Raw genomic sequence first — 12,402 nt, 5'->3', positions numbered from 1 at the left:
TTCTTCAATCTGTGTTTAGGAAGCCTGTTTTTTATTACTGGCAATGATAAAAATGTGTGCACACATACCAAGGGATACTAGGAGGAATGTCTTCAAGAGCCCACATGCAAAGGTGTGGGCTTATGTCATACTTAAAATCAAAACAGAAAAGGCTTTAAATGAAAAGAACATTCAAGAAGTTTTGTAATACAGACTTTTATATTATAAAAGTCAAAGGGGACCACTATGATTTAGTCTGACTTCTAGATAACACAGGCAGCGGATATTGTTGAATTAATCCATGTCTGGGCTAGAGCGTGATGTCCGTTCTTGATGGAAATTTTACCTCTGATGGGGTAGCCCATGCCAGCCCAACAGTGTGTTGAGTTTGAGCTTGTAGTGATAGAGTAGTCACTCTGTAATGATTAATTTATAGAGTAGGTCAGTATGTCACAATTTTAAGTTGTAGGGTTTAAATTCTTTTATGAATAAAACAGAATTTTTTTTTTGTTATATTCAGGTGATTTTTATAAATACAAAAATCCTAACATGTGACTGTCTCTCGTAGTTTAACACAGCAGCCAAGCAGCTGATAGAGTTGGATAAGCCCTCAGGTTCTGCTGTTGACTCTGGAGAAGGTACCTCTGGGACAGCCCACAACAATTCAACCCAAAAGCACACCGATACCAAGAAAAACACCAAAAAACGACACTCTTTTACCTCCCTCACCATGTCCAACAAGTCTTCGCAGTCCTCTCAGAATCGCCACTCAATGGAAATCAGTCCTCCTGTCCTCATCAGCTCCAGCAACCCAACCGCAGCAGCCCGCATAAGTGAGCTGACAGGACTTTCCTGTAGTGCCCCTTCTCAGGTAATTTACAGGAGATAAAAAAGAAATCATGTGTGCACTTCTTAAAAAATAACTATAAAGGCTTCTTATCTTGTCAGATTACTTCAAATCATTAGTTTTATGTAATTAATACTAACATACTCTTTCACAAAGTTTGTCTTCCAACATAAGAACATTTAAGGAAAACATTTTACAACACCTCCTATATAATGACAGCAAATATTTTTGGTCTCGTAAGCTAATTTTTTTTCACAGTTGTTGACCTCTTACGTGCAACAAAGATTTTTAAAATGTGGAAACTAGAAACTGGAATGGTATAATTTATTGGTTTTTTTACTTTGTTTCTTCTAAATTGAATATAATAATGGATATTAATAAAGTGCATGCAAGTAAAAGGTCAATTTTACTTAAAAATTACATTATTTTTATAAATGTACCATATTAATCTCAGTGTGATAAGTACCAGTATTTATCTGGCTTTATTTATTTGTTAATCTCCAGAGCTTTCTGTAGTTACAAGCTACAGAAGCTGGTGAACAATTGTCTGTTTCACGTAGACATCACATTTGAGGAGAAGAGAGAGAAATGGAGACTAAGAAGTGTTGGCATTATTTTATGTGAGCTAATAAATATGTTTTATTTGGGATCTGACAGCCTTTTGTGGGGAAAAAAAAAAAAAAAAGGTAAAAGTGCATTTGACATTGCTAGTTCAATATATCTCCAAAGTTTCTGAAATGTCAGGAAAAAAAAGTGAGCAATGTGATCCAATACTGTAACTAACTAACAAAAAATTACTTGCAGTCTAAAGTTACAGATAGTAGAGTACTGATGATTTTGACTATGAATCTTACAGCTCTGTCAAAACCAGCTCTGATTAAATTACTCAGAACTGACCCTGTTTTGTTTATTTCTTTGCCAGGTTCATATCGGTACTACGGGGCTAATCGTGACTCCACCCCCGAGCAGCCCAGTCACAACAGGGCCTTCATTTACCTTCCCATCAGAAGTTACCTACCAAGCTGCTCTTGGTGTAAGTACTGTTTAAGAAAACTCAGCTTTCCCATTTATCTTTGGTCTGTACGATCATTTTTTTTCTTGAGTTCTGATAACACTCACTTGAAATTATGGATTTCTATGGTGAAATTATGGTGATTGTCTATGTGATACACAATAGTATAAATTGAACTATAGCAAAAGCATTACTGATACAATAACATTTGCATCCTGGGATACATATCCAAATCTCCAGCTTTTCTCTGTCACCTTTCTGTAGTAAACACAAGATGCACACTTTGTTCCAGAACAGTACTTATTTTCAGCATGAATAGGAGAGAGATTGTGCTGGGGGGTTGAGAGGGGAGGTTAGGGGAAACAAGCAAGATCTTACAAAAAAACATCAACTTGAAACCACAACTGCCCGATAATTTTGTCTTACTAAATATTATCAAGATCCTCCAAAGTAAATTTAAAAACTCCGCTTCCTTATAATTAAATAAGGTTATTTTAGTTGTGTATATACCTGTGGCCTAAGGTGTAAGTGATGTTCTTGGAGATAAATATGAAAAACTGTTGCAAATGGCCATCTTTTAAAAGAAGGAGTACATGGCAATGCTGTTTCCTTTGGATAAAGAAAATGACATTGTCTTCAAAAATGGGCAGCATTTCATTCCAAAACAAACTGAAATTCTTTATTTTGCTGTGCTTGTGGTGGAGAAGCTCTGGAATGTCCTATATCATACTGCACTTAGGAGAACCTGACTTTAACTGCAGTAAAGATTGTGGATACCAGTTTTCACAGATCTTCAAGATAACTTAATGAGTTTTTATTTTGAGCATAGGAATTCTTGAAATTTCATTGCTGTTTCAAGTGCAAGAGTTGTGCCCCTAACCTTTGGGGGATGGGGAGATAGTTGATTAATAAATCTCCACTTAGTTTAAAACAAAACAAACAACCCAAACCCAAACAAAAACCCCCAAGGCTTGATCTTCTTTACGTGTCTAATTATCCTTGCAGTCTTCTAAGGCAAGTAAAACATGATAAATAGTCTTGCTGCTAGATATGTCTGGTTTTGTTTTCAGCTTTCACACTGGCATCATTTTACACATTTGTCTGCAAAATCAAAGGCAGAATTGTCTGTCTTCTATTATCAACTTTTTGTTGTTCCAGTAAATGCTTAGGTGTGGCTCAGTCACAGTTGAGAGGTTGCATTTTGACAGCTTTCTTTGGGACTCCAAGTGATATTCTTTCAGTCCTTAAAATTATGATGCTGTTATTTCCTGAATTATCTCTAGTACTTCTGGCATGTGGAGCACATGGTAAGCCTATTCCACAACTGGGTACAGTAATGCACGGTCATTTTCAGTGGTGAAAATATTGATAGTATGAGCTTTTTACTTTTATCCTGTCAGTCTGATGTTTATAACTTGAGAATTTGAATCCATTCATTTGGCCTCAGTGTAGCATAGAGCTTATGTTCAACTAAATAAATTTTCGTTGTCAGTAGTGATGGAATAATTGCTCTAAACCAAATAAATATATTTCACGTTCTTTGTTCTTTGGACAGATGACCTTGTTATTGACAATTACACAGTGTGCTTTAGCCCTGCCTTATGGAGTGATGCACATTGCACTGTAGCAATGCTTTATCCTTTTATTTTTAATGACTCCTTGCAATCTGTGGGTTATTTGTTCAGTCCTACTGTTGAATTTATGTTAATCTGGAACGAATTAATAATCCCCTGATATTTACATTAATATTTTTCTGTCATAGAGCAGTTGAGGTTGGAAGAGACCTCTAGAGGTCATCTAGTCTAACTTCCCTGCTCAAGTAGGGCCACCTAGAGCCAGATGCCCAGGATGGTATCAAGGTAGCTTTTGAATTTCTCCAAAGATGGACTCCACAACCTCTCTGGGCAACCTATGCTAGTGTACAGTCACCATCACAGTGAAAACTTTTTCCTGGTATTCAGACTGAACCTCCTGTGTTTCAATGTGTGTTTCACTGGGCACCACGGAAAAGAGCATGGCTCCATCATCTTCCTACCTTCCCTTCATGTACTTACATACAGTGATGAGATCCCCCTGAGCCTACTCTAGGCTAAACAGTCCCAGCTCTCTCTCAGCCTTTCCTCATGGGAGAGATGCTCCCTTAATTATATGAATGGCCCTTTGCTGGGCTCTCCAGTACGTCGATGTCTCTCTTGTACTTGGGAGGCCAGAACCGGACAACAGACACCAGGTTTGGCCTCATCACTGCTGATGGCAGGGGAAGAGTCTCCTCCCTTGATCTGCCAGCAAGACTTCCTGATGAAGCTCGGGATACCTTTGCCCTTCTTTGCCACAAGGACACATTCTTGGCTCGTGTTCAACTTGGCATCCACCAGGAAGGACTCCTAGGTCCTTCTGCATGTGAAGTGTACATCTAATACTAGAAACAATTAACTGCTTATATACTAATCCATGTAATCTTTTATACTTCTTTCATCCCGTCCTTCAGAAAATTCCTGTGAGAACAGAACAACAAAATCAGTTTTGGAATCATTTGTGCCGTCAGGCAGAATACAAGTCTAGCTGACATATATACTGCAAGCATTGAGTAATTGGTTTGATTTGTGGCCAAGATAAGTTTTGGAGAGGATGGGGTAGGCAGCATTCAAAGCATAATTTCAAAAGTTCTGTCAGAAGTTGCCTTTTTTTTTTTTTCCTCTCAGTAACAAACAGTTTTGTTTGTTATTAAGAATCAGTAGTTCTTTGATGCCAACATAGAAAAATACTTCATTTTGGTGTTGGTGCAGAGTCATTAAACCACCTCGGGTGCTTTAGTTGCATAAGCTTGTTCAAAAGCAATCTCACCATTGGTACCCACAGGAATTAAATTACAGTGCTAAATGCAGCATGGAGTGCAGCTCCTGCCACCTGATCATCCTGTATCCTGGAGTGCTACTTTCTCTTTGTGATAACCATGTTCCTGGTTATGTTTCCAATTAGGCTTGTAATTCCCATTGAGAATGTGAATTATTCTCTACTACCCTCTTGAAAAGTCAATAACCTTCTGTACATAATGTTCTCTTTCTTCTTGACTTGTTTTCAGCATGACTAAAATACAAGCTGCTTGCTCAGGCTACAATCAGGTCGTTCCTGTGTTTGTTTGCTATGGATGATATTAGATGATGATGCAGTTTATAGTCACAGACTCTGAAGTTTATCTTTTACATACACTTTCCTCTTGCTTCGTAAACTCTTGTTTTCATTTTAGAAATGTGCAAAATGGTTCTGACAGGTCAAGGGAGAAAGGAATGTTCTTGTCTCTCTAGATGTTTCCCTTCTTGAAATACCGTCCCTGACATTTTGAGCATTAATTTTAAGCAGTGGAATAATTGTGGTGGTATGACTTAATACATCAGAAGTGGTTGGCTTGAGTCCTGCTTTTGTATAAAAATACGAATGTATTTTGTATGAAAATACAAATGCAATAAAATTAAAGTATACAAATACAAATGCTTTTGTAAGCATAAATTCCTTCATTTCCCTAAGCTTCTCCCTTTATAGTTTTCTTAATTTCTGAATGCTAAGCAAATGACGAGGGAGTTGGATTGTAATGGAGAGAATTTCTCTTGAGTATGAAGATGGATTAATTGTATCTTGTTCCTGTCAGTCATTTTGGTGTTTACAACACTATTTAAAGTAATGGATTGTTCTATCAGAGCAAGCCATTTATACAACTTTCACTTCATGCCAAACTTGGATTAAGGGAGAAAGAAGTAATCAGAGAGGACGAGCATGATTCCCCATCAGTGAAGAAGAGAAGAATATATGCCTTCACAGTAGTCCTGAAATTATGCATCTTTGCTACATTTTAATGTCCTGAATCTAGAAGCAAAGGAAAGCTAGTGTCTTGTCTTATTTTCTGTCAGAAAGATAACTGCTGTTGTTGTTAAGAGGAGATATTTTGAGCTGTCTTGGTGGGTAGCAGGTTTCTCTAAGACAGTGGAGATTACTTCCTAGCCCAAAGGAGCCTATTAGTCTTTTGTCTGTGTTCATGTGTAGGATCACATTTTTAGTGTGTTACGTTATTTTGGGAATATTATGGTGGTTCAAAAAATGACAATTGTATTAATTTTATTTTGTCCATAGTAATATTTTCTAGATGCTATTTGGTACCAGATGTTGTATGAAGTAAGTAATTTGCAGTCAAAATCACACAAATAACACTTGGGAATAAGAGTGCTTTTGTTGAGTGACCAAATACATTATCTGTTGCTTGTATCACTAAAGCAAAATTTAATTTGCGTTCAGAAAACCTATGACAATTTATTTTAAAGTTTTATTTTACAGCAGCAGTTCTTCAGCCTAGTTCTTTAGCCAGCAGTATTCTTTCTTTTTTTATGGTTTGAGGTTTGTTTCTTTGAAATTAAGGAAGCTATGAACTTCTCACTTCTCACAGCTGAGGCTTTTGACTGTGATATTATCACATACATTGTTCTCTGGGACTTGAAATAGCAACTTTGCCCTTAATGGGGGCATTGATTGGTCTGCTCTTCTTGGCCACTGATATTTTTGAACCTTGTAGGTCCTTAATATGTTTGAAGTTCTTCATCAAATATAAATAGCAGATGTCTAGTTCAATAGTTGTTGGGTGAAAATATGCACATGCAATTTTGTAAAGCTCATTTACCTGGAGGAAATTCTTGGATGTAATTTATAAGGTAGTTATCTAATGGCGGAGATCTAGTTTCCATAGATTTTGCTGAATAAACTCTTAAAAGAATTATGTGATTTGAGCCATGATATGGGAAAAACAGAGACAAAATATACCACATCAAAGTTAGAGTTACATTCAAAAGCAGCAGAAGAAAAACAGAAAGTACCAACAACAGGTAACTTTCCTTCAGTCTGCCTTTACAATCTCTTGATAAGTTAAAAGCTTTTTGGACTGCAATCGACCTAGATATCCATATTCCTATTTCTGCACATTGAATATGTTGACTTTTAAATAAAGTCTTGTTATGTGCACTGAACTAGCAGAAATAGGTGGTCTATATTTGGATGGTTTATGTTCACTTGTATGCTGAAGGTTTTAAAAATTTAAAAAAAAAAATCCCTATTTTTTCTGGTCATATTCTCTTGCCCACACACACACACCAAAAAAAAAAAAATAAAAAAAATTTGTTCTTCTATATTAAAGTATATAAGGTAGTTTGATTTATTATTAATGAGGCACAAGCTGTGAGGGTTATAGTATACTGATGACACTTAACTCTCTTTCATGTAGTTCCAGCTGATTAACTAGTGTAACTCAGGAGGAGGTTTAAATAAGAACTATCTGAGTTTTAACCAACAAAAATTCAAATCAACTTTTGTTGGGAAGAGGAAGCAGCTGAAAGAAAAGATAAGGTTTTGTATGAGAAGCTTGTTCTTGATAACATATAGTTTAGGAATTTTGTTAAACATGAGCCTTAATTTGTTATCCCTCAGGGGATTTTGCAAGTCTTATATTTTTCCCTAGACCTTGTGGGAGTGAAGACAGTTAATGAATTTTTTTTCCACTGCTGTACCCTTTGTTATTCTTTGGATGAACTGATTATTGCTCTTCAGTTGACTGATATGGGAATGTAGCCTCATTATATTTAAACTTGGTAATATGTATGAGTTTCTAGAGCATGAGCGTAGGTACTATTTGTAGTTTTTACATAAATAGAGTATAAAATTATGTCATATTTCATCTTTCATTAAAAAAATATTACTTCTTTGCTGGTTTATTTGCTTGAAAGTACACTTGTCTGAAAAGTAGCCATAGAAACTTTCAGTTTTCCCCTGTCAACTACCTAAAATAAAAATACTCCTACTTATTTTGATAATTATATTTTATTAAATCACATGGGGTTTGCAGATATTCTTCCACAGAACATTGAATATGGGAACCCTCAAAACTAGCTTGTGTGCTGGAGGTAGGTGTGTTTCTCAATAGCTAGAAAAATGGTTGCATGCCAGAAAACTTCTTGAAAACTTGGCTAGAGCATTTGGATCTATTCTATCAAGTTGTAGAAGTGCAAGCTGAGGAGCGTTAGTCCTCTGAAGCCTATCAGGTAGTTTATTTAGATTTCTAAGTACTTGCCAAGTCTTCAGGAGTTTAATTGGGCTGTAGCTCACTGCAGGTTTCATTACCATAGTAATAGACATGAGGAGGGGAACAGAACCTGAATAAAGCAGAAGAAAATAGAGCTGGGAAGATGCCTTTATTGCAGCTAAAATGTCTATTCTGTGTTCAAATGAATAAAATACAACACCCAGCATTTATATCTTTGGAGTTGCTCAAAGTGTGGAATCGTGACAAGCTTGATATTGTGCATGAATAGGTTTAATTTTGAAGTTTCCAGCTAATCGTCTCCTAATGTGGATTTACAGGTTCCATCATGTATAAAGGAATCTAGATGCCTAAAAAAAATTTGAATTTATATTCTGTAGACAGGTTGCCTAAAAGGTAGATGCTCATATTCAGCTAAGGCATTTGTTGAAGATGATTGGGAAGGGGAAATAACTTCTGCTGTAAAGTAACTGAAAGAGAAATGTTGGTATTTTGGTATGAATTATCAATATATTTTAAAGTTTGTTAGATGGACAGTCATCTGGAATTTGAAGTAAATGCAATTGCTAATCTTGTAAATAACTAAACTATTAGTTTCAAAGCTTACAATGATATTTCTCCAGCAGGTCATCTCTGCCTGTTTGGTCTTAAGAAATTGTTAAAGTACAGTCAGAAAAAAACTTTACAAAATAGGAATATTTCACAATATACTGTGCCATTTCTGTCATAAGTAAACATGAATTTTGACTGAAAAACTGTAAGAGTTAATCAGTTTTTTCTAGATTCGAAAGCTTTTAATCATGCGGTTTTTTACTGTGTCTTGGCAGCGTAACACTAGTTCTGAGAGGTGCCTTTTTATTAACACTTTCACCAAGTGCAATGAGGTAATAGTCACATAGTGTAGAACTAAAACTTATTTTCCTATAACGATTTTGTTTAGAAAACCAAACAAAAAAAACCCAACAAGAACAACAGAAAACCACAACCACCTTTAGAAGTAGAGTATGTGAGGGGTATTAAAATGTCTTTCAATTATATTTTCCAAACTGATAATGTAATGTTGTGCATTTATATGCTGATGAAGAGCCAGGCAGTACTTCAGGACATTTTATTAATTTATATTTTTTTTATGTGGTTTTTAAACCTGAAGAGGCATGGTTTAGAGTTTTGTTTCAGTTTCAAAGGATTCCTTTAAGTTCATGTTTTAAATTATTTCAGTTTTACATTTACAAATGTTGGAGGTTTTTTATTACTCTTTTGGTGTGCATTGTAACACAAATAATTATTTTTGGAAGGGGCAAAGGAAAAGTTCTCCTTTTGTGAGAGACTTTTCCCAGGAGTGTCAGTACACAAGGTTCTAAAGAATTGTCTGAGGCTTTACAGAGCAGAAGGTAACAATTGCTCCATTGATTCTCAAAAGGCATAGAAGCCTGTAGGCAGGACCCCCATTATGATCTGCCTGTAAAGGAACTGTGATTTTTTTTACTGGGGTGTTTGTTAAAGATTACCAATCTCCAGAATACTGAATTTCAAAAGCTAACTCTTTAAACTAGAAGAATAGAAGAAAGTGGTAACAATAGCTCAGTGACTATAGTCTGGTATTGTGCTCGCTTTTCTAACCCATACATCAAAAGAAAATTTCCCCCAGAAAGGGTGGCTTTGGGTGCACTGCTGCTGAGTTGTGTATTGTGTTTCAGCTTCAGGTTACAAAAACTGTCATGTTTTGAGGTACAGTCAGCAGTAGGATGCAAAATCTACCTCCTGGAAGGCTTCTGAATTTTTGTCGGGTCCTATCCTAAATATGTTATAATTAGAAACAATGCTTTCTGTTTTTCCTGTGCTGAGAAGTTGCTTAATTAGCTGCCAAGTCTTCAAGATTTTAAACTGGAAAAGTAGAGTTACAGACAAACCTAACTCTCCAGTTCTGTAGTACCAGTAGGCAAAAGAATACTGAACTCTGTTTTTTTCACATTTCCTTAGAATATCATACATGTTTTTTTCCAGCTGATTCAACTCGTCAAACAATATTGATCATCTGTTGCTATTTTTTCTGTTCCCATAAAATCAGAATATGAATCCTCCACTTCCGCCACCACCTCTCTTGTCTGCTGCGATCATTGCATCGGCCTCTGCTGGACCGCAGTCTGCAGGTGTAATGCAAAGGCCTCCATCAGGATCAGCTGACCAAATGACACATTTAAGACCACAAACTCGTCCAAGTGTGTAAGTAAAATTGAGACTTTTTGCCAGTCAGAAAAATGGAATAAGATCAGGAACTTCACATGTGCTTATATCGTGCCAGCTGGCCAGCTGCCAAGCATACATCCCAGAACAGAAGCAACAAAAGATAAATAAAGGTGATGACCCCTAGCAGCATTCATACTAAGGGATATTTATGTCTTAGGTAAATATAATCAGCTGTTGCTGTGTATGGAAAGGACTTGCTTCAAAAATATAAAGTATTTATCATGCAGAAGATGAATGAATCCTCAAGTTAGTGATGAGGACTGTATAACTCACAAGTGGCAAACTCTGGAGTGAATTTATTCAATATTTTCTGTTATGTGTGGAATGAAAAGGCTATTCTTGTATGGAAAACTTATGCCAAAACACAAAAAGCGCTGTATTTCATTTAGACTGTTATATTAGCATGTCATTGTCAGACTGCTTGTGTAAGTTGCATTTGAAATTTGACTGAAGATTCTACAGTTCAGTTAATTAGTGGTTGGCAATTTGAAATGAAGGCAGAAAGCTGCTAGTTAGCATTTTGTCTTCACACTTGTAATATAAGCAAATGTGCGTCATTCTTCTGGATAAAAATATTTTATATATTAACATGTGCTGCTGACAACATCTTTCTTCTTGGGAACTTCTTTGTGTGCAGCTTGGCGAATAAGGATGATGAAAGAGAAAATAAAATTCAGGAGTGGCTGAACCATCTAATAGGACACATTTGAATAATACAGGGACCGCTTTTGTTCTGTGTCTCTATTTTTATCTTCCCACCAGGTTTCCTCCCACTCCAAAAGAGCGGTCTCCTTGTGTAGCAGGTGCATCTGGATTTGGGCTGTTCCTTTGGTGTCACGCATTTTAACACTGCTTCTTATGGATTATTGTGCTTAGTGCAGTTAATCAAGTTCCCATCTCATTTATTCCCATCCTCCATCTTCAAAGGGTTGCTCTATGTGAGGATACTAATGAAATTTGGAATGATTTAACTAAAAGGGAAGTTAATGAACACCAATTAAAGCACATCAGTTGCTTTCCCATAGAGCTTCAGTATGTGGCTTTGTAGCTCTCTCCTAAATCATGTACCTGTAAAGCCTTTTGTTGCTAATGTGTCATATGTTGTCTTTAAAGCATATTTTGGACTTGCTTTACCAGGCACCTATATTGCCTTTAAAGCATTTTTGCAGGTAATGCAAAGTTTCCTGGGTGGACAAGGAACAAAAATATAATGCAAAAAGGAGGAGCATAGAGTAATGCTGTCATTACTGTGCAGCACAAGAGAATTTTGATGAGAGGAGGTTTTGTAAAGCCACATTTTTTACCTTTGGCATAAAAAGAGGAGTGGGAAAGACTGGCATTTTAAGTAATTGTGTGTGCTTTTTAAAAAAGGGGCTATTCTACCTGTCTGCCCTAGTTGATTACTTCTTGTGAAAAGTATATTCTTTTTGAGAAAATGTGATTTATAAGAATGCTATTTCCCATAGGCCTGCATCTGTAATTATGTAAACATTTTTATATAAATGGTTTAAACATTTGTCTTATGTTCAAACTGTGACAGAAAATAGAACACTGTGGTGGTTAAAACAGTATCACTTTTTAATGTGATAATAGGAAATTGTGCAATCTTGTTTGAAGACTTCCCTAGGAATACTCCAGCATGCAACTGCAGGAGCTTTGGTTTTATTTTTACTTCTTTTTTTTTTTTTTTTTCCTCTAAGAATATATTTTTAAAAAGAAAAAATATAAAATGTTTCAGAACTCTCACTATGATTTCAGATGCACTATGTTATGCATTAATGTTGCTTAGAAGGAGAAAAGGAAATAACCTTTACAAGTGAATAACTGTTAGCTACTTTACCCATAGACTTCAAATTCTAGTAATGTATCTTTTTTGGCACTGCAGTTGCACAGGATGATTCCAGTTTTGCACTTGGAAAAGTAGTTCTGATACTGATCTTCCACTCCCAACTAACAAAACTTCTCTGTGCTCCCCACCTCTCCCAAAAAACAAATAAGTTGACATGTTACAAAGCATAAGAGATCCCAGAAGCAGATGTAGGGAGAGAGAAGTGGGATATGCTGGGATCTGTAGCTGATAAACACCTGTTTAATTAAGTTCACTAACTTAATCTTATCAGAAGCATTGTACATTACATTAAAATGCAGTTAGGACGTTATTCTTAATGGTCATTGTTTCTCTTAATAATGCCGTAACTTTGGTTTTAATATTTTAAGAGTATGATGGATCGACTAACACAT

At 36.0% G+C, this 12,402-nt stretch overlaps 1 protein-coding gene across 1 annotated transcript in view; it reads left to right on the top strand.

Annotated features, from left to right (window-relative positions):
- SH3RF1 (SH3 domain containing ring finger 1) overlaps positions 1-12,402 on the top strand; it is a gene marked incomplete at both ends in the record, with an annotated part of 87,536 nt that overhangs the window by 61,522 nt on the left and 13,612 nt on the right. The window contains 3 exons of the mRNA XM_080344225.1: positions 548-850; positions 1,749-1,859; positions 9,983-10,137. Of these exons, the coding sequence (XP_080200351.1) occupies positions 548-850; positions 1,749-1,859; positions 9,983-10,137 (569 nt within the window). The remainder of the gene's footprint in view (positions 1-547; positions 851-1,748; positions 1,860-9,982; positions 10,138-12,402) is intronic.

This window comes from Nesoenas mayeri (assembly GCF_963082525.1).
Source record: "Nesoenas mayeri genome assembly, chromosome: 4".
Classification (NCBI taxonomy): Eukaryota; Metazoa; Chordata; class Aves; order Columbiformes; family Columbidae; genus Nesoenas; species Nesoenas mayeri.
The sequence above is the reverse complement of the archived record's forward strand: the minus strand, read 5'-3'. Positions and strand labels throughout refer to the sequence as shown.